The sequence below is a fragment of the Siniperca chuatsi genome, linkage group LG16 (assembly GCF_020085105.1).
Source record: "Siniperca chuatsi isolate FFG_IHB_CAS linkage group LG16, ASM2008510v1, whole genome shotgun sequence".
NCBI lineage: Eukaryota > Metazoa > Chordata > Actinopteri > Centrarchiformes > Sinipercidae > Siniperca > Siniperca chuatsi.
In genome coordinates, this window is record NC_058057.1 from 2,788,610 (window position 1) to 2,811,335 (window position 22,726).

Here is a 22,726-nt window from a genome sequence, read left to right on the forward strand (position 1 = left end):
AGCTGCGGTGGACATTTCCTGCACACTCAGCATCTTGGATGAATGGCTGTTCCTCCTGCTCTTTCCACAGCCTATTAAAAGCTCTTGGTGCATATATATGCTTCACATCAGGATGTGGGGATGTAATTACAGTTACCAAGTAACGGATGGGGAACAACAGAGGAGCACAACAGCTTTTTTTTTTTTTACTGCCACCCCCTCTGTGCCAGCATGGAACTGCTGGGTTGCCAGGTTTTTCCATTGAAAATTTAGGCATTTTCTACACTGTACTTACCTCAAAGAACTCCATCTCATGTTTCTCAAGCTTTCAACAGTGTTTTTCAGGAAACACAGGGCTGAAATATGCCAGGAGCATGAGGTCATTTATGTTTTGAATCCATTCATTCGCTTTGCCAAATAGTTTTGGAGGAAATGTTGCTGACTGGATTAAGTTTTTCCCAATCCATACTATGGTTGCACTTTTTCAAAAAGTCAAGCTCGAAGAATTCGAACTAACACATAATTTGTTCAAATTAATTTGTTCAAAAGAATGAATAAAACCTGAATATTTTGTTTATTTCGATTGCCGTATCGTTAATGTTTAATTAAAATGAAATCCAGTTTTGCTGGGGTGGGGGGTATTACATTTTTTTCTTCTGAAGGGGAGGGGTGACAGAAAACGTTTGAGAACCACTGTTGTAGAGTAAGACAGCTGCTTCAGCAAAGTCAGTAAACAGCCTTAGCTTTGTTGGTAATTTTTCTATCTATGGAGTAGAACCCAAAATAATTCCACAAACTGTTTCTCAAATGCTTCAGTGTTGTGATTATCCGATCAGCACAGCTTTGCTTGCTAGTGTCCTCCATTTTCTTTTCTGACCATCACTGTGTGTTTTTTGAGATTCAAGTTCAGGCCATTTTGAGCCATACAGCGATGACTGCTCTTTAAATTACACAAACACCTTGGTCATCTGCTTCAAATACTGCGGCTTCTCTAAAGGTTAAAAAGAGGTTGACTGACAGAATCTCCCCATGGTTAAACGTTAACTGCGTTAATGAGATTATGAGAATCTGTCGAACAGCTGAAAGAAAATGGAGGAAAACTAGCCTCACAGTTCATATGTAATATATACAAAGAAGGCATGACTGTCTATAACAAAGCAACATGTCTGGCAAGAAAGGATTACTTTTCCAAGATTATTACAGAGGCTGCCGGAAACTCTAGAATATTATTCTCTACAATTGATCAACTACTCAACACTGCTCCCACCTTTCCGCAGTTCTCTGCATTAAATCGTGAAGAACTTGCATTGTTCTTCAATAACAAAATAACTTCAGTTAGAGCCAGTATTGCTGCTGATGTAAACACAGATGACCTCAGCAAACCCTGTAAAAAAGATGTAACCATGGCAACATTCACCTGTAGTACATTAACTGGGCTTTGCAAGACTGTCACTGAGTGCAACTCCTCCACCTCATGTACTGACCCTGTACCTACAGGGTGTTCGATAGTTTTTCAACTCATGTCCTGAAGATTATAAATTCATCTCTTCAGACACGCATCTTCCCAGATGCCTTCAGAACAGCTGTTGTAAAACCCCCAGCCTAGATGGTAATGCACTGACAAGCTGTTGGCCACTATCCAACCTTCCATTCATTAGTAAGATAATTGAAAAAGTAGTTTCAGTGCAAACAAACTCCTTTCTTAAAGAGAATAATATCCTGGAGGAATTTCAATCAGAACAGACCACAGCACTGAAACTGCTCTTACTAAAATAATCAGCGACCTCAGACTAAACTCTGATGAAAATAAGGTCTCAATTCTTGTCCTCTTAGACCTAAGCGCAGCTTTTTATATGACTGACCAGGACATCTTAATCAATCGTCTTGAAAAGTTGGTTGGTCTTTCTGACTGTGTGTTCAACTGGTTCAAAACATACATCAAAGGGAGGAAGTTTTACGTCAGTCTTGGAGATCATGTGTCTGAGAAACACAACATCTGTTCTGGGGTTGCTGTTTAATAATCTGGGGAAACTGACTTCCTGGATTAAATCTGAGGTTACCAGTCTTGGTGTTATCCTAGATTCAGATCTAGTCCCACATTAACAAGGTGACGGAAACAAAATTTTTCCTCCCTGCTGAAAAACCGATTCATGCCTTTATTTCAAGCCGACTCGATTACTGTAACGCACTTTTTACAGGCCTCCCGGAAAAAAACCACGGAAAGACTTCAGCTCATTCAAAACTCTGCAGCTCAGCTATTAACCAGAACCAGGAGGAGACAGCACATTAGTCCAGTTTTAGCTGCTCTGCACCGGCTTCCTGTAACACTTAGAATTGATTTGAAGGTCCTCCTCCTTTATATACAAAGCCCTTAATGCGCTAAGACCAAGCTACATTGCTAACTCCCTTGTTCACTACTTGCCTTCAAGAACACTGCGATCATCTGCTGCTGGTTTATTGGAAGTTCCCAGCAACAGCCGAAAGAAAATCTGGGATGCAGCCTCAATTACACCCCAAAGCTGTGGAACACACACACCTGTAGATATCAGGGAAGCCAGCACTTCAGCCTTTAACTAGATATGACTTTCCTGACACAGGCACGAAACTCTTTTGCTCTTTGCTTCGCATTTATGCACTGCTGCACTTCTTTTAAAATGTTGTATTTTACTAGATTTTCTGCATTTTATGTATTCCACTTTTTAACTTTATTTGTATTTTTTTATTATTATTATTCTTTAGTGGGTTTTATTTCCAATCTTATGTTATGCATACCTCATTTTACAATAAGTATGGTATTCTATCATTCTATGTCTATTTTCATGTGAAGATGCATTTATTCTATTCCCATCTTATTTTTTACTTTATTTTACATTAACTATGGCATTCTATCCCTGTTATTATGTTCATTCTGTTGTTTTTTATGTGAAGCACTCAGTGCATGTATTCTTCTTTGTTGTAAAGCACTTTGAGCAGCATTTCTTGTATGAAAAGTGCTATACAAATAAAGTTTATTATTAATATTAATTAATAAAAATTAACATTAGTTGTTGGATTGTAACGGAGTGAATTGTAATGTACTGCAGCACATAAAAGTTAGATGCGGTACACGCCCATCCACTAACTCAACCTCTGCACCCTTACTTTGTCCTTCTCTACATAAAGATCACACTACTTCACACTGACACTGAATGCTGGCACTGGACACACATTGTGAGCTGCAGAATTGTCTAATACGAACGTAATTCCAAGGGATGCTGGGCTGATTATTTTTAGTTTTCCTAACTCTTTCTGGAGCTGTCCATTTGCTTTGTGCATTACATTATGTGGGAAAAAAGTGCACATCAAGAACACACTCTTAACACACTCTTGTCACCATCCAGCCTTCTTCACTAGGAGGTCAAAAACCTTGACAGTGTCATGAACCAAAACACAGCAAGTCCACAATGGTGGTGGTGCATTACTTTGATGCTCATATGTCTATATGTGCTTGTGTGTATATGCATACCCTTGCAAACAATACCTCTAGTGTAATGAGCTGTACCAGCTGAAGGGGTGGTGGTCACACATACACAGTAGATGTTTATCTTATCCATGAGCTGAAGCTGTGACAGGAACATGACGGATGGATAGCTGAATCCACCAAGAGTTTCATGGGTTCAAGGCTCTACCATTCCCATTTTGATTTAATGAATGTTTCAAAAACATTTAAAGTTAGACTGTGACTTTTTGAATATAAAATAACACATTTTCCCCTTACAAATGGAAAGTTGAATTCATAAGAAATAAAACACTCCCTTGTTCAATTCAATACATTCAGTTTTGCTGCTACAGCTTTTTTACCAGTAGCTAAATGTGGCTCATATTAACTAATGTGAGCAAACTTTAGCTAGACATTGCTGTGTAACTGACATCACTGTGACACTTTATGACTCTCCTGTACTTGTTCTTCTGTTACACTACTTTTAGCATGTCACAGAGAAGCATTTCAATGGTTTTATCATAAATGTAAAACAAGAAGTAAACACACCTCACCAGAAGAAATGTTTTGTTTGAACTACTTGTGGTCCATTTCTACTTACTCTTACGGTGAAAATTGCGGGACAACCTGTCCGCCACTTGTAATTTTTTGCTGTAGGCATGTCAACGAGCAAGCTAGCAAGTAGATTGCTTGTTAGCAAACATTGTTTTCCAGGCAGCACTTTGTTGTTGTTTTTATCTTTAATCTTTGAGTTAAGAGGCATACAGTACAAAAGAGGGATCCCAGAAACTACAATAAAAATCTTCTCTGCCATAGACATTTATCCTGGTAAAGACAAAACTCAACTAGTCCACCACTGCATCACTCTTTCTTTGTCAGTTTATTAAAAACTTTAAACCCTTCTCTTTTTTGCGTCGTTGGTCAGTGAGTTTAGCCTGACATCCCACCACGGCCTGGGGGAACAAGGGATTTAAGGCACGAACCATGAATCACAGTATCCTAACATGTTACTTGTCCCCATCTCTCTCTCTCTCCTTGTTTCTGGTCATTTCTCTACTATGTCTCTCGAATAAAAGGCATTACTGCCCCCAAAAATACTTAAAGGTATTTGTTCAAAGATCCACAGTTCAGCCCTTGCAAAGTTTACTGTTGGTGTAGTGTAATGCAGATCATCAAGGAATTAAAGCTCATACTACTGTTGTACTGATTGTCAGCAACTCTGGATAAAAGTGTGAGTCAAAAGTCTAAAATGTGACAATGGTGGTGTAAAAAGAATGTAAAAGTATATAAATAACCACATGTTAAGACAATTTTGAACTTATAAGGGAGACTGTTGAAAGATGAAATAGCATCCTGCCTCATTCTTTCTCTTACAAATGTAATTTAAGTTTGAATTCATATGTAATAAAACACACCCTTTCTCAGGACATTCAATACATTGCTGTGAAACCCTTATTTAATCTGGGATGACCATAGCTTATGGTGGCTAATGTTAGCTGATGAAAATTTAGGACAGGCATTGCTGTGTAAATGACATTACTGAGTCACTTCACTGACTTTTTGAGTCTTCTCTACTTGTGTTACTATTACACTTGTTACCACCAACACCACATCATTGTACAATTGTTGTTTAAAGTAATCTATCCATTTGGCAAAGTTGGTATACGATTAATAGAGTTCACTGGGGATTGTAGGGGTTTTATTTGCAGATGCAAATTTGGGCTTTTCACACTGTTTATTCACCACTGGACATCTAAGAAGACAAATTAAGCAGAAAGTCCAGAAAACATTAGGTTTCACAATCACTATTCTGATCACATAAGGCTGAGTAGAAAAAACTGCCAACAGCTCCTTTATTTAAGATACAAACAGACAAAATATGCATCCCAATAAATTGCTTCACATGGTTTTTCATTCTTGTCGTTTCACAATCAAAGTCTAAGATTTTAATTTTCATTCTCTTCACTGAAAAAGCAATCAAAACTTTTACTTTAAGTGAGGTACTTCGGACAGGCCTTCTCTCACACCTTGGAGGCAACATGTGCTGACCTATGTGATCATAGTTCAACTCTTACCCTAACCTCCCAGGGTTCAACCTGCATTCACAACACAATGTGACTGTCAACACTCATTCCCCGGCCTGACGAGAGGAGCACCACATAATCAGCGCCGTCGTCACTGAGTGATGTCATTAAGAACGGCTGGCTGAGCTTCTCTGGCTGACCCAACACTTAGCACATCAACGCCTGGCTGCCACTGCTGCACTGTGACTGCTGTGAACACTGGAACCCAAGAGTGCTAAACGTGTTAATACAATTCATTTTTATTTTATTTATATAGCGCCAATTCATAACAGAAGTTATCGCATTGCACTTTTCCTATAGAGCAGGTCTAGACCGTAATATTAATTACAGAGACCCAACAAATCCCACCATGAGCAAGCATTTGGTGACAGTGGGAGAGGCAGAAACCTTGGACAGAACCAGACCCAATGGTGGGCGGCCATCCGCTGCTGCCGTGTTAGATTTTGAGAGAGGGAGAGCGAGAGAGAGAGAGGTTTAGAGAGACAGAGGTTTTGGGAAAGGGGGGGTGGGAGAGATGGAGGCACAATGCAAATACCACCTAGAATTTTTAAAATAGTAGAAATGTAATTGTAGTGTTATTATTAAGAAATTAATAATAGGAATGACAGCTGTAAGAAAAATAATGTCAGTATTAGTAAGAGAGTCAATAACAACAACTGTAGTAGCAGTTGTCGAGCAGGAACACGAGGGCAGCAGGTGGACCACAACCACAGATCCAGTCTCTGCAGCTCCGGAGGCAGAAATACCTGCTGAAAGAGACAGAAGGAGAGAGGAGAGAAACGAGAACTACGGGAGAGAGAAGATGTCGAGATAGTAACATGCAGTAATGGGATAAAAATGCATACAGATGGAGAGGGAGAGGAGAAGAGAGGAGAGAGGTGCATCATGGCAAGTCTCCCGGCAGTCTAGGCCTATAGCAGCATAACTAAGGGATGGTTCAGGACTCACCTGTGATGATAAATGGTGTCGAACACAGCACTAAGATCTTACAAGACAAGTACAGAGACAAGTCCATTGTCTGATGCAATTAAAAGGTCATTTGTAATTTTCACCAGTGTTGTCTCTGTGCTACGATGCACTCTAAATCCCGACTGAAAATCCTCAAATAAACTATTGTTATTTAGAAAGTCACACAACTGATTGGTGACTGCTTTCTTAAGGATCTTAGAGAGAAAGGGAAGGTTAGATATAGGTCTATAGTTGGCTAAAAAACCCTGGATCAAGAGTGGGCTTTTTAAGAAGAGGTTTATGTACAGCTATTTTAAAAGACTGTGGGGCGTAGCCTGTTAATAAAGACAGATTGATCATATCCAGTAAAGAAGTGCTAGCTAAGGCTAAAACGTCTTTAAGCAGCCTAGTTGTGATGGGGTCTAAGAGACAGGTTGATGGCTTAGATGAATTAATCGTCGAAGTTAGTTGAACAAGGTCAATAGGCAGTCAAAATATATATCAGGTTTTACAGTTGTTTCTAAGGTTCCTATGTTTGAAGATAAATCAGTACCAGTTGAAGGCAGGACTTGATGAATTTTTTAAAACTGTATTATTGAAGAAACTCATGAAGTTGTTACTAGCGAGGGCTATAGGAATACATGGTTCACTAGCGCTATGATTCTCTGTCAGCCTGGCCACAGTGCTGAAAAGAAACCTGGGGGTGTTTTTATTTTCTTCTATTAATGATGAGTAGTAAGCTGCTCTGGCATTATGGAGGGCCTTCCTATATGTTTTAAGACTATCTTGCCGGACTAAACGAGATTCTTCCAGATTGTTGAAACGCCATTTCCTTTCAAGTTTTCGTGATGTTTGCTTTAATTTGCAGGTTTGGGGGTTAAACCGTGGAGCTAACCTTCTTTGTTTTATTAACTTCTTTTTTAGAGGAGCGATAGAATCGAGTGTCATTTGCAGTAAGCCTGCAGCACTATCAACTAGATGGTCAATTTGGGAGGGGCTGAAATTAGCATAGGAGTCCTCTGTTATATTGAGACATAGCATTGAATTAAATGCAGATGGGATCGCTTCCTTGAATCTAGCCACAGCACTATCCGATAGACATCTAGAGTAGGAGTTTTTGCCTAATGGCGTGTAGTCCAGTAATAGCAGTTCAAAAGTTATTAAATAATGGTCCAATAAAGAAGGATTCTGTGGAAAGACCAGTGAGTGGCTTCATGTACACTCTGACAAAAGCCAATCGAATCTAATAATGAGATAAATGCAGTACTAAGGCTATCATTATCAAGGTCCACATGAATATTGAAATCACCTACAATAATTACTTTATCTGTTTTAAGAACTAAACTTGATAAAAAATCTGAGAATTCAGATAAAAACTTGGCTGTCGTGTTTTCCAGGTCAGGTGTGAAAGACTAAGAACAAGGCTTTCAAATGAGTTAGTTTAGGTTTAGGGTTGATTAATAGGCTTGAGTCGAAGATGGCTGCAACTCCACCTCCTCGGCCGGTGCCTCGAGGAATGTGAGTATTAATATGACAGGGCAGAGTGGATTAATTTAGGCTAACATATTCTTCATGACCCAGCCAGGTTTCAGTAAGATAAAATAAGTCAATATGATACTCTGATATTAAATCGTTCACCAGTAAAGCTTTAGAAAACAGAGATCTGATGTTTAAGAGTCCACATTTAATTCTGCTGTTTTGTTGTGCTATTTCAACGTTTTTGTTTAGGTTTGTATGTATAACTCCTCTTCTGTAACTTTTGGTTTTATTAATTTAAGTGGTCGGGGGGCAGACACCGTCACTAAGGAGTTTTGGGTGGGTAACTGATCTGGAAGCGCAGAGAAGCGTGTAGGACTGCAACTCTGCCTCCTGGTCCTCCTGGACCTCCTTTAGGTCCACTAATAAACTCGGCCAGATTTCTGGATATGAGAGCTGCTCCATCCAAAGTGGGATGAATGCCATCTCACCTAATCAGACCAGGTATTCCCCAAAAAGTCCACCAGTTATCTACAAAGCCCACATCGTTTGTTGTACACCACCTCGACAGCCAGCGGTGGAATGACGACATGCTGCTAAACATGTCATCACTGGTCAAGTCTGGCAGGGGCCTAGAGAAAACTTCGGAGTCCGACATTGTCTTGGCATATGTACACTGAACATTAACTTTAACTTTAGTGTTCAGCTACATGCTGCCCCACTGATGATCAATTTGTTCTGCATCAGCAATATTGTAGTGAGCTATCTCACTGCACTTTTACGTCACAGACTGAGACAGACAAATAAAGTCAGACATATGTGACGTGAAGAGGCCACCATTAGGGATGTTTTTCTGCAGATAAAGCAGAGCCTTGGAGGAGAAATATGAGGATGGCATTTTATACTGAGGTGCAGGCAGAAGTGCTTAAACTGAAGCCTCAATATGAGCATTGAAATTTCAATAGTGCAGCAAAAAGCTGTCTTCTTGTGCAAGGGAGTCTTTTGCCATCAGAATTTAGCCTCAGCTGATGCACATGTTAACATAGTTAATCTGTCTGCTTGTATGGTGGAACTCCCTTTTTATAGTCTGAAGTTTTATATTACATTCAATTTGCTAACTTCCATACACAAACCACTGCTTCCTTTATTTTTTGAAAAAACAGAAGTCACATAAAGATCCTGATAATGCAGACTGGGCATTCAAAAATGGAAACAGCATGGTTCAGCCAAAGGCACACATATGCAATTACATCTGATAGTTTGAGTGGTTCTGCAAGTTTCACATTGCAGTATGACACAAAAATACTAGTCTTGAAAAACTTTCAATTCAATTAAATTTTATTTACATAGCGCCAATTCATAATAGAAGTTATCTCATTGCACTTTTCCTATAGAGCAGGTCTCGACCGTACTCTTTATAACATTAATTACAGAGACCCAACAAATCCCACCATGAGCAAGCATTTGGCGACAGTGGCAAGAAAAAACTTCCATTAAGAGGCAGAAACCTTGGACAGAACCAGACTCAGTGGTGGGTGGCCATCCGCCACTGCTGTGTAAGGTTTTGAGAGAGACAGAGAGAGACAGAGAGGGAGGAGGGGGGGGGGGACACAACGCAAGTCTCCCGGCAGTCTAGGCCTATAGCAGCATAACTAAGGGATGGTTCAGGACTCACCCAAGCCAGCCCTAACTATAAGCTTTATCAAAGAGGAAAGTCTTAAGCCTACTCTTAAATCTGGAGATGGTGTCTGCCTCCCGAACCCAAACTGGGACCTGATTCCACAGGAGAGGAGCTTGAAAAACAATTTTTATATACAAATCATACATTTATCTCATTTTAGTGCTTTTTTCCACTTTATTTCCTTTCAGTACTTATACTTCAACTCATTTTACTTCAACTCAACTTCAGCTTTTAGTGCTTACACTCTTAACTGATATTTCAAACACATTCAGCACTTACACTTCAGCTAAAACTTCAATTAACATCTTTCAGTTTTTACACTAACGTCTTTCAGGCCTTCCACTTCAACTGACACTTTCAGCTTTTTATTTATCACTTCTACACTGACATTTCAACTCCTTTTAGCCATTTCACTTTAACTGATACTTCAGTCAGACACAAACTGAAACTTCAACTCCTTTTAGGACTTCCATTTCAACTCCCTTTTGAGCATCTGCGCAATTCTCTTTTAGGGAAGCACGCCCAATTTTTCAGTTTTTGATTTGTTAAAAAAGTTTGAAATATCCAATAAATTTTGTTCCACTTCATGATTGTGTCCCACTTGTTGTTGATTCTTCACAAAAAATTACAGTTTCATATCTTTATGTTTGAAGCCTGAAATGTGGCAAAAAGTCGCAAAGTTCAAGGGGGCCGAATACTTTCGCAAGGCACTGTAAGTATGGAACTTTGGTCCTGTGAAAAGAGGTGGTTGTATGAGGGGAAGTTGCAGTTGAATCTTCTGGAAAATGCTGGTTAGTGGACATTGAGTTAAGATTTTTCTTTTTTTTTGTCAAACTATTTCCAAGGTCAAGCATGAACTTTCACACTAAAGCTGCATCATGTTTGATAGAAACATTTTGAAATTGAATATTTTTTCGAACTTTAACAGAAGCAAATTATTGTTCAGATATAAATTTAGCTCAAAATTAGAAACCTTTAGTAATTCAATACTTCAGTAAAAGGTATGAATTGTGCATTAAATGTACAATAAAAAGTACCTTTACAAATGTGACTGACTTAAGTTTCATTTGTAGCTGAATTGATTCTGAAAGTACACAAAGGACCATTTAGAGGAAGTGCTTTCACTTCTTTACAACATGATGAGTAGTCAAGACATTTAGAGTCAACTCTCAATAACATAACTACCCAGCTCCTTTTGAGCTTTATATAACCACACGGAAACACATGCAAACAAACATGAACAAGAGCGCTCATTTCTGCTTTCCATACCAACTTAAATGTAGACTAAAGTTTCTTGTAGAACGTTAACAGTTGTTCACTGAAGTTAACTGTTGGAGAACCTTTCCCTGGTTTGTAGCTTAAAGAATAGCAGTTAGACTGCTGGGGCTGGCCGGGCTGGTCTCCAGCTGTGTACAGTGTAATGAGCAGCAATTACTCTGTATGACAAGTTAACATTAAGTCCCCTGCCACCACTGCTGAACTTTGTCGGTTATCCCTGAGAAAGCAGCATGTGTGTCAGGGCTCCCAACACACTCAGCTGAACACTTCTTATCAGAGCTCAGTTAATCAGTGAACCTGTATCAACAGCTGTGCTGCTCAACCTTTTTGGCTTCTGGCCTTAAAACACACAGTTTGGTTCAGGGATTTTATTATCCACATTTAAGCTAGTTCACTTGGTTGTTTCCCTAGGAATCTTAAGAGACTGCAAATATGTGTAATTTTGAGGTAGTAATGTTTGGCAATTAAACTACTAAAATGTTGTCACTTTTATGAGAATGTTATTCCTTTGAATTTTTCTTTTTAGCTGAAAGCTGTTGCTAAACACAATTTTCAGAGGATTTTCCCCGAGAAGAGAAGAGAAGCTGTTTGTATAAGTGCAAGATCACAAATTCAAATAAAAAAACTCAAAGACCTATCTGACACTGAATGAGCAAATTTAAAGGCTTTGACAAACTGACTAATAGCAAAATGGACACACACTGCAAATAATTACTTGAAATAACAACATTTTTATCAGTGTTTTTTTATGCCTTTATTTGACAGCAACACTGAAGAGAGAGAGAGAGAGAGAGAGAGAGAGAGAGGGGGACGGCATGCAGCAAAGGGCTGCGGGTTGGAATCCAGGCCGCTGCACTAAGGACGCAGCCTTGAGGCCTTTTCAGGTGCATCACTTGCCGCTGGGTTCAGCGCACATCTGCTAGGGTTTGTGGGGAAGTCCCAGCGCAAAATAGTCAAGGTTTTCAAAACTTTCAGGGCAAGTCATTTTGTTGTTTCCAGCAGCGCGAAGTTTATCATATAGGCTACACATATTAACACATATTAAGCTACTTGTTAACACCTGATATGCCCACTTGGTTGGAAACGTGTTTCCAAGATACGGCTTTCATCCCAAGGTCTCAATACAGTCACAAACTTGTGTTGTACAATTCTGGAAAATTGGACACACACACAATATCAGCTTTTCCTTAATTTTGCCTTCCGTGCCTGCTGGGCTGGCTGCCTTGTTTCTATTGGCCACGCAAGTATTCGTCACAGCGCACTGAACACCAAACAGCAGACAGGTAAAGTTAGTGACTAGCTGGTGAACATAGTGGAGCATTTAGCAGCTAAGAGTCAGATATATTTTTTAGGAGTTGGTAGAATCTAAAACAGAGCTAAAAGGAGAGTGAATATTGGACTTAAATTACCTTTAAGTTCTTATCCTTAAGATTTGAGCCCTGGTTGACTTTGGGCCACCTGTGGTTTCTGATGGTAATGCCAAGTGTGTTTTAATAATACAGCTCCCAGAGTGCTGCTGGAAATGAGACAGGTATCGGCCACTGGGGGCAGCAAACATGCCTTTAAACGGCTACATGAGATAAATCAGCATTACCTTATTGGACGACACTGTCATCCCATAAGGTAATACTGATTGAACTCATAGACTATCACACATACGTCGGCGTTGTGTCTGTCCACCAAAAAGCTCTGTCATGAATTGATTTTTATCCAGTTTTAAGCCACATTTTCACGATACATGCTTTAGATCTTGGATGTTTTTAACTACATCTTTTAACTAGATAAAGGATTTTAGCAATCGGCAAAGTTATCAGGCTGAGCAGACGCTCAAGAAGCCATGGCTCTACTTACCACACCATCTGGCTGCCAGAGCTGCATCTGTCTCGGCAAGAAGTTGGAGCAAAGAATCTCCACGCTCTACAAAATCCAGGAGGCTGAGAGGCACTTGGACACTATCCTCTTCGGCCCTACACGAGACACAGCCACCATGAAGAGATGGATACTGCTCCCTATCTGACTGATGCTGCTACTTCACCAGCCACTGCTACTGCTCCAGCCACCACTTCTGTTCCTGCTCCAGTCACCATCCCCTAAATCCAAATATTTTTAATTATCCTGTAGACGAAATGTTAGATGCCTTCAACAGTCACGCTCAATAAAGTAGCTCCTGTGAAAACTAAAGTGAGGCCTTGGATGAAGATGTTCGTGCATTAAAGCGGCTGAAAGAATATGGAGAAAAACTAAGCTAGTAATCATTGTCTATCAGTCAGTCATTGATAGGCTGCTACATGGCTGGCTCCGAGCAGGTTTCTGCTCAGAGATGTGAGGAGTTTGCTACCTTTTTTAAATACAGGGTTGCCTCAATTTGGTCTGGCATTAGTAGTACAGTAAATAAGCTTGGCGACGCACCCCATAGCAGTCCTCCAGCTCTTAAATGATTTACTGGTATTTCGCATACCGACCTGTGGGAGATTGTAGCTCAAACATCCTCCTCCACTTGCGCTCTCAATCCAGTCCCTAGCTATTTCCTCAATAATGTATATGACAGTTTGTCTCCCTCCATTCTAAAGATAATCAACACTTCACTAGAAACAGGTATCTTTCCTACTGCCTTTAAGACTGTGGTAGTGAAGCCACTATTAAAGATGCCAAATCTAGAAGAAAACATCCTTAGTAATTACAGGATTATATCCAACCTACCCTTTATAAGCAAAGTCCAACCACAGTACAGAAACGGCCCTATCAAGATAGTAAATGATCTCTGATGTGCTACTGATTTGAATCAAGTGCCAATCTTCATCCTTTTAGATGTAATCTCAGCATTTGACACTATCAACCATACTATTCAATTAATCATCTTGAAAGATGGGTCAGTCTGTCTGAAAATGTTGACTGGTTTTGAACCTACGATACTGTTACGTTTTGGTTTTGGCAGACCCAGATACAGATGCAGAGACAGAGGGTGCAGTAGTAAATAGTTTAGTGAACAGTTGAGGTAAGGTGAAGGGTATTAGCTGGGTTGACGAAGGCAGGAGGCAGGCAGGCTGGTGAAAGGGAAGAATGGCCGGAGATTGAGCTGGCAGCGTGTGGGTAGATGGCAGGGCAGAGACGCTGGCATAGGAATCATGAGGCACAGGAGGAAAATCATGTTATCCTAGAGATTAGGTAGAGACAAAACGTCAACACAAATTTCCATAGTTACGCAGATGACACCCAATGATATATTTCTGTCGAGCCAACTAACCCAAATAGCCTTTCTTCTCGTCTTGATAACTCAAGCACTTAGGTCCTCTGATACTGGTATTCTAACTGTTCCTAAAGTAAGTCACAAAACAAGCGGAGAAACTGCTTTTAGCTACTACGCTCCCAGACTGTTGAACACCCTGCCCAGTTAAATTAGATATGTAAACTCTGTTGACATTTTTAAAAAACAACTGAAGACCTACTTATTCAGACATGATCTACACTTGATACACAGCAATATCGTGTATGATTAGTACGTGTTCTCCACCACCACATAGTAGACGGGTGATTGTCGTGAAGATTCAGAGCAGTGTCAGCCCGCCTCCGGTCACAAGACCACGGTTGTTGCTCTCCCCAAGGCACACGTGGTGGCGAGGGCCCGTTCAATGCTTCTTGCAGCTTTAATTATTATCATGACGGAACGTCTTACGCATTACATTACTTTTCATTTGTAAAAGGAAGAATGTTTTATTTGTTCTTTCAAATGTTACATAGAGTTGCTTTAATCTATGCACACGCCACTTAATATAAATATGGGATCCCTCCCTACTTTGTAAACATTGGAACAGGCTGCAGTATTGAAACCCTTAAAAATACAATTAAAGGTAAATTGAGAAACATGCACAATATTTTTTATTATATTCATCATTATAGTTTTGAAGAACAAATCATCAGATTTGATAGTTTTGGCCATTAAAGTTTCTTATTTCATGCAAACAGTTTTAAGGTATATAATTAAGGTATTCTGTTCCCTGCTTATTCCTTCTTAATGGTAATTTTGCCACCATTCACAGCACTGAACCTATACTACAGACCTTAAATTACAGAGGTGGTAGGAGTCGAGGCACATTCCCTAAAGCAAAAACACAGGAATTCCTCTGCTGTTCAGTCTCCTCCACACCCTATACTTTCTGTGGACAAACACCACAGGCGAATACAAGCGCTTTGTGCTGACATTTGCTGTTTGCTCAACCTGGAACAGCAGCCAGATATGCCATAACTCAGTTTAACTACCATGTTGAGCTTGATGGAGTGGCCACACAGCAAACTGTTGTTGGCAGTATGATAACATCCACTGTTATGGTTCAGTCAGATGATTGCAACATCCCCAACTCAACATACAGCTGAGCCACGAAGCTTTATGGGCTTCAGGGAGTCTTCATCTGTAGTAAAACATTTTTTGAAAAACATGATCGGCCTCATTTGCTGCAAGTCCTGCATGACCAAGGGTGTAAACTCTTTCATCTTCACTGTCATGGCGGAGGGAGGAAAACATCTAAGCCACAAAGTTCAAAAAATTAAACAGAGTGCTGAGTGAAGCAATACTGGAACCAACAAGAAGTGAAAGTGATATGGTCAAAGTTGACATGAAACTGAAGTCTGTTTCAGCCACCCACAACTTCTCCTGTGTTAATGCCTAGTATGTTTAGTTAGCTTCTTTATACTGGCTGCCTGCTGTTTTTTAATCTTTCTATTATCACTTTTAATGCTTGACTAGGACTGATACCCAGAGGTGGAAGAAGTACTCAGATTTTGTACTTAAAAGTAGCACAGTACAATACCACACAATACCACAGTGTAGAAATACACTGTTACAAATAAAAGTCATGCATTAATATTTTTACTTAAGTAAAAGTACAAAAGTATTGGTATCAAAATATACTTAAAGTACCAAAAGTAAATGTACTCATTATACAGAATGGCACATTTCAGAACAACATATATTATATTACTGGATTATAATTATTGATGTATTAATGTGTACATCACTTTAATGTTATATATTTGATCTGCTGGGTAGCTTGTGAATCTATAATTTTACATCATGATTTATATGTTGATTATGTTTTGTATTATTAATCTGAATCTGCAAAGTAACTAGTAATTAGGGAGTAAAAGTACAACATTTGCCTCTAAATTGTAGTGGAGTAGAAGTATAAAGTAGCAGAAAATGGAAATACTCAAGTAATGTACAAGTACCTCAAAATTATACTTAAGTACTTAGTTACTTTCCACCACTGCTGATACCAAGCTACAACTCAGATCTTTCACACTCTTGTGTGGCACAACACCTCCTAAAACCATTTCTGGCAGTTCTGTAGAGGCTGATATCTGTAGCTGAGGTCATCCTGTCTGCTAAAATGTTGGATACCTCATTTTTATTTACCCAATCAAAATGTACATTAAAACGTATTCACCGATTCTACATTAACTTCCTTTGATTACATTTTTTCCTCTGTTCAATATTATTATAATTATTATTATTGTTGTTGTTTTCTATAACTCAATTTAACATTTATGCAACATTTTAGAACTCTGATTTGATACGTTTTCAAGAGAAAGTACAGAGAAGGTAAAAAGAGGAAGTGTGGGGCAGTAAGGTGTACAGTTATTTGTTTATCACTGTTTCTGGCTGTATAATTCCCAATACTACACTCCAGTTTAGTCACTGCCAAATTCCAGTGTAGAACAATCCCTGGTACACTGGTTTCTACTACCGCAACTTCCTTCTGTTGTCGTAAGGAAGGTGTAAGCTACCATGTAGCTCCTCTGACACTATTACTTTTGTTGACCTGACAGTGAGGAGTTTCATCATCAGAGTACACACTTTTCAGCTTAATCTTTCAGTCGTCTGTCTCAAGCAACAGATACAATTCAGTTTTAATGAATACAACTGTATTCACATGTGGAATACAATTGTTTACTGGGCTGTGAGCACTGCCAAAACGCTTCAAGTACACAGCAGTTCTGTAGCTGAACGCATCCAGTGTAGACACTGACAGCATAGGGCTGCTGACGGCATAGGGCTGAATAACGGATTCTGAGATCTCCATATTTCCTTGGAATTCTGTGTCTGTGCGTGCCAGTGTGTTCACATACCAAAGACTATCATATTTACTGAAACAAAGACGCAGTCTCCAAACCTCATTAACCTCATTCCATGCCACTGTCTGTAGATATATTCTGACCTTAAATTGCTGTTATTACAAAAATATAACTGGATCAACTTTTCACCTGCAGCAATTTCCTCCAAATACATTTCTTGCTATAATGAGAGCATGCAGTTCAGCTGTATAGCAAATAATTCTTTGGTTTAAATGAACAAAGCAGAGTTAAAAATCAGTAAATGAAAACCATGCAAACGGTTCAATAAGTGGCTTAATCAGATATGCAGTCCTCCATCCTGAATCAGAGCAGTAGTGACAATTACAGAGTGACATTCAGCAGGTGGAGCTTCAAGTAGGCTACAGAAGATCGCCCGAACGATAAAACTCAATGGCCAAGAACAACACTCCCATCTGTCAAACTACCAAAACAACATGTTGAAGTGGCTGCTTGTGATGGATATTACTTCTCTGCAACTGTACACAGTAATAACCTCAGGTCAGCACTGTAAAGATGGTCATGTGCTCCCAAGTGGATATGCTGAAAAACAGAATCAAATGATTCTGTCTGGTTCGTATTGCAGAGTTTTTTTCACTTCAAAGATGTGTACTTTTAAGAGGGGTTGTTGGAATTTTTGTTCCACTTTACAGAAAACGTCAGAATATTAGAAGATCATTTGTTTATTAATTATCCACAGTAAAATCAAAGTTCCTGTACGGTGAAAAAACACCACATCACAGGAAAAGAGTGACATATTACCCGGAAGGAATCATTTTAAAATGATGTGAAAACCTTCAACCCTACTGCTGACATGCTGCATTTGGTACCGGGGCAGTATAACCAGGATGTTAATGCATAAGGAGATTTGTGCTTTCTCCCCATCAACAAGTGATCCGACCATCTAGTAACAAACACTTGTAGTGGCAAGACACATTTCTTCACCAGACTTAAACACTAGGGTATGTTATAGCTGAAAGTTTTATAATCTACGGCATCGTGAAAACCTCACTTTACTTTAAGAACTGAGAAAAATCTGTCTTTACACAGCACTTAAAATATTCCTTTAATCAACACTGTGACATTTCAAATTAATGAAAATTACTCTAATGTAATGAAATTATATATTGTGCTGTCAGTATGTAATGAACTGACTTTTGGAAACTGCCAATTGATTAATGCTAAGCCCCAACAAATGAATGATGTTTTGTAACATCAGTCACAGTCAAGTCTGTTAAGGCTACAGGCTGAATATCATTTTAGTGACTGCTCTAATATATATATATATATATATATATATATATATATATAAGTAATGTAAGTAATGTAAGTTTGTTAGAATATGCAAATCTTTTTGCATAATTAACCTTCACTGACAATATTAATGGATGATCTGGCAAACTGCTAAGAATGACAAAACCATAAAACAAAGAAAAATCTAAAGTTAAGGATGGCTTTGTGCACTATAGTGATGCAACAAAAGTACTATTGTTGTGTTTTGTCTGACAGTATTCGAAGGGAAACTGCCTCTCTAAGGCCTTTGGGGGAACAGCTGTAAATGCGGACAACCCTCAGTGCTCTATGGGCTTCTATAGTATGTTGCTTGGTCAGGCTGTTTTCACAAAGGGGCCCTCTGCTTGTCAGGTATAAAAAGGAAGGCTTCCAACAGATAGACAAGCAGTTCAGCTCCAAGAGCAGCACCACCAGCAGCAGCATCGCCTCTACTGACAACACCTGGCAAAGATGACCTCCAGCGGCATGAACATGATGGGCAAGATCATCTTCTACGAGGACAGGAACTTCCAGGGCCGCTCCTACGAGTGCATGAGCGACTGCCCCGACATGTCCTCCTACCTGAACCGCTGCCACTCCTGCAGGGTGGAGAGGGGCTGCTTCATGGTCTACGACCGCACCAACTTCATGGGAAACCAGTACTTCATGAGGAGGGGCGAGTACGCCGACTACATGAGCATGATGGGCATGAGCGACTGCATCAGGTCCTGCCGCATGATCCCCATGCACAGAGGGTCCTACAGGATGAGGATCTACGAGAGGGAGAACTTCCAGGGACAGATGTACGAGCTGATGGAGGACTGCGAGAATATCATGGACCGCTACAGCATGTCCAACTTCATGTCCTGCAACGTGATGGAGGGCCACTGGCTGATGTACGAGCAGCCCCACTTCAGAGGAAGGATGGTGTACATGAGGCCCGGAGAGTACAGAAGCTTCATGAACATGGGCTGGAGCGGCATGAGGTTCATGAGCATGAGGCGCATTATGGATTCCTGCTACTAGACGATGACTCATGATACTGCAGCAATTAGTTTCTAATATACACTGGGTGTTGACTGTTACAAATGGACAAAAAAGACTGACAACCACTGAACTGCACATACAGTTGTCTTTGAGGTCTGGCTGATAAAGAGAATAATAACAGCCAAAATAAGGAAACACTAATAAAGTCTACTTTGTTATAAAAAATAATCTTATTTTCTTTTTTCTTCTTACAATTTCTAAAGGTACCTTGTCAGCCTTCCTACTTACTTGCCAATACCCTTACCCTGCTGATGTGGGCAAATTAAAATAAGTTTGTTATAAAAATTGTTTATCTAGGGCTGGGTAATGAAATCTGACATCTTAATCTCACCAACCAATATGCTTCGGTTTGATGATTGATTGATTGATTGATTGATTGATTTGATTGATTTATATTTATGGGTTTATAAGACACTAGACAATAAAAACCAAGATGGCCACATGACAAATCATAACAGTTCCAGTTCCAAAACCAGTTTCACAAATTCAAAAAGTTTAATTTGAAGTATTGAAAAATGGAGTCCTTCAATGTCCCACATATCAATACTTATGCAGGTAATCTTTTCAGCGTAGTGATGCCCCCCTGAACTGCTCCTGAATGTGGATTGATTCTACATTTGTAAAAAGCTGTATTTTACGGTCAGTTCTGAGGACACCAGGGAGTGAGATTAGCTTAACAGGAAAACACAAGTGCAGTCTTGTTGATTCTTTTCTTTTTTCTTCTTTTTCTTCTAATTGTTTTCTGTCCTTTTCTTACAATTTCTAATAAGGTACCTTGTCAACCTTCCTACTTACTTTCCAATACCCTTGACCCACTAACGTAGGCACCAGAATCTGACAACATGGGAAACATTACAAGCAATTTATTAACACCTGTTGAATAAGCAGGACATATATTTGAAGAAATGTGGCATCCTCAACTGCTCTCCCCCAGTTAACTCCCAGCCCCATCTTAATCCAGAGTAGGAATGTTTTTCACAGCTTTATGGAGCTTGATAAACTAAAAGTAAATGGTTATGAATAGGATAAAAACAAAAGCTTTTTTTCTCACACTCTGATCTATATCTATATGTAATCTACTCTGACGACAAAAACACACCAGGTTCAGGTGGGAACAGGAGGGGCATCAAGCGGTAGAGGAGCACGAGAGAGGTCGGGCATCAGTCAGTATCCACCTCCGGAGGTCTGAGCGGGCCCCGGGGTGCCAGGAGTAAAACCCGGCTAGAAAAGCACCTCGGTAATGTTACTGTGTCTTCGTCGTCAGAGTCCTGGTCAGAGCCGCTGTAAGTCACCTTGGTACTGTATTCCATGTTGGCCCTTAAAACAACCTCCTCTCGGCGGTCTAAAGCTCCTGTGCTAACGGTGTACACAACATCACTCAGATGGTGCTCTGCGCTCCGTGTCCAGTCCACGCCTTTTACTTCAAAAGTTTGCGAACAACAGTGTCGCAGCTCTTGTCAATCAGATCTATTTATCTTTCTAATATCATACAGGTGTGGTTGGAGTCAGCTTATAGGACCACTGACTAGTTTAGCAGCAATTAGCGGTTACTTTAGCAACAAGCAAAGCTATCTGTCCATCAGTAAACTCTGTAAATCACAGAGAGTTGAGGCAGAGCAGCCGGAGGACATCAGAGGGAAAACCAGAAAATATTTTCCCCATAAAATATGATCTCTGTGATGTTGCAAATAGCTGGAGCTGCTGTGATGCAAGAAACATTTCAGACTCGATCTGACAATAAAGTATCATCATCATCATCATCATCATCATCATCATCATCCAGTTTCACCAAAATCAGTGAATAAAGTTATTTAAGTTGCATGTTTTTGTACAATAATCTATGAGGCTCAGCCCCCAGAAACGCTACAGTATCATTTTTCAAACCTAATTCTTGTCACATTTGTGGTCTGATGAACAGTAAATTCATCAAATTCTGTGCCCCGTAACACTAGTTTCACCAAAATCAGTGAATACAGTTATAAAGTTGTGTTTTTGTACAGTAATCCAGCAGCCAGTGAGGCCTGGCCGCCTTCTCGCCTTTCTGCCACAAGCGGACTACACACATGAGCAAGGCAGCAGATGTTCAAGCAAGTGACGTCCCAACTGAAGACCTGCCTTTATGAAAGCACTGACAGATTACATTTTCATTTTCATGTTGACCCCAAAAGAGCATGGTGACATGTAAATGTAAATGCAATAGACTGGTGGCACTGTTTTGCTTAATGCATTTGAATATTGTCCACTCTATAGCAGGATAAGTCTTTAAAAATGAAATGTTAAATGCAGTTTTCATTTTCAAATTGTTAGAAAATTATATTTTAATTTTCACTTTGACTTAAATATTGCTTGCATAAATGGAAAATCAGGTTACATTGTTTATGTTTCATTTTCATTTTCAAATTAGAATTAACATTTGAATATTGTCCACTGTACAGTGGGTTACAACTTTTAAAATTAAATGTCAAACAGCTTTTCTATTTTAATTTTAATATAGTCATAGAATTCCCATACAAGTATGTGAAAATGAAAATGAAAATTGGATTATTGCATTTTCATTTTTACTCAAATAAAACATACATATGTGGAATATTATAATGCTATTGTGGAATTGCATTTTCATTTTCAAGTTTACATTATCATTTGAATATAGTCCAGTTTACGCTTCCATAGTAATTAAATGGAACCAATAAGCAGTATCAATAAATCACAGGACCAATAAGCAATATTGATAAGAATAGCTGTATGGATAAAATTCTAACAATAACCACCCCTACATAGAGTAAATGCCTCATTTATATTTTGTAGAATGTTATATAAATGTTAGACTGGTTTCTGTTAAAGCAGTATAAAAACAGTAAAGAAGTAAAAAACATACATCAAAAAGAAATATTTTATCAAAAGTAATGTAGCATCCAGAGGGGTGGGCATGTACAGTAGGGACAGCCTCCTGGTTTACTGGGTGATGGACTCATGGACCTAAGTCTCATGTTGATGCATCTCCCTGCAAAGTTAATGAAGTGAGTGTGTTCTACAGTGTGTTATGCCATGTTACGGTAGTTTCACATGCAATTATTACTAGCAGAGGTGTTCGACCACAAGTGTGGTTAGGTGTGTTATCAGTGACATTCCTTCTTGTGTGAGTGTCTGGGCGTTCTACTCTAAAGTGATACTCTGCTTGTTTCTGTTAATAAAGCACCTGTTCAAAACAAGAGAAAACTGCCTCGATGAGTTTTACCATGAGTGATCCACAGTTTGACACATTGGTGTTAGAAATGAGACCTAAATTGATGATTTTGCTCAGAGAGTTAGAAAAACTCGCCCGCTTCGACGTTTCAAGCAAGCAGAGCATCGGAAGAG

At 39.4% G+C, this 22,726-nt stretch overlaps 1 protein-coding gene across 1 annotated transcript; it reads left to right on the forward strand.

The window, feature by feature from the left end:
• Positions 1–18,719: 18,719 nt before the first annotated feature.
• LOC122862914 (gamma-crystallin M2-like) lies at positions 18,720–19,537 on the forward strand. The gene has a single exon (XM_044168787.1). It carries the CDS (start codon positions 18,794–18,796, stop codon positions 19,346–19,348), a length of 555 nt encoding a protein of 184 aa, XP_044024722.1. The 5' UTR covers positions 18,720–18,793; the 3' UTR covers positions 19,349–19,537.
• Positions 19,538–22,726: the final 3,189 nt, after the last annotated feature.

Bases quoted from the DNA above. Each gene is read 5' to 3' on its own strand.
- LOC122862914 (XM_044168787.1), top strand. From the start codon at position 18,794: ATGACCTCCAGCGGCATGAACATGATGGGCAAGATCATCTTCTACGAG.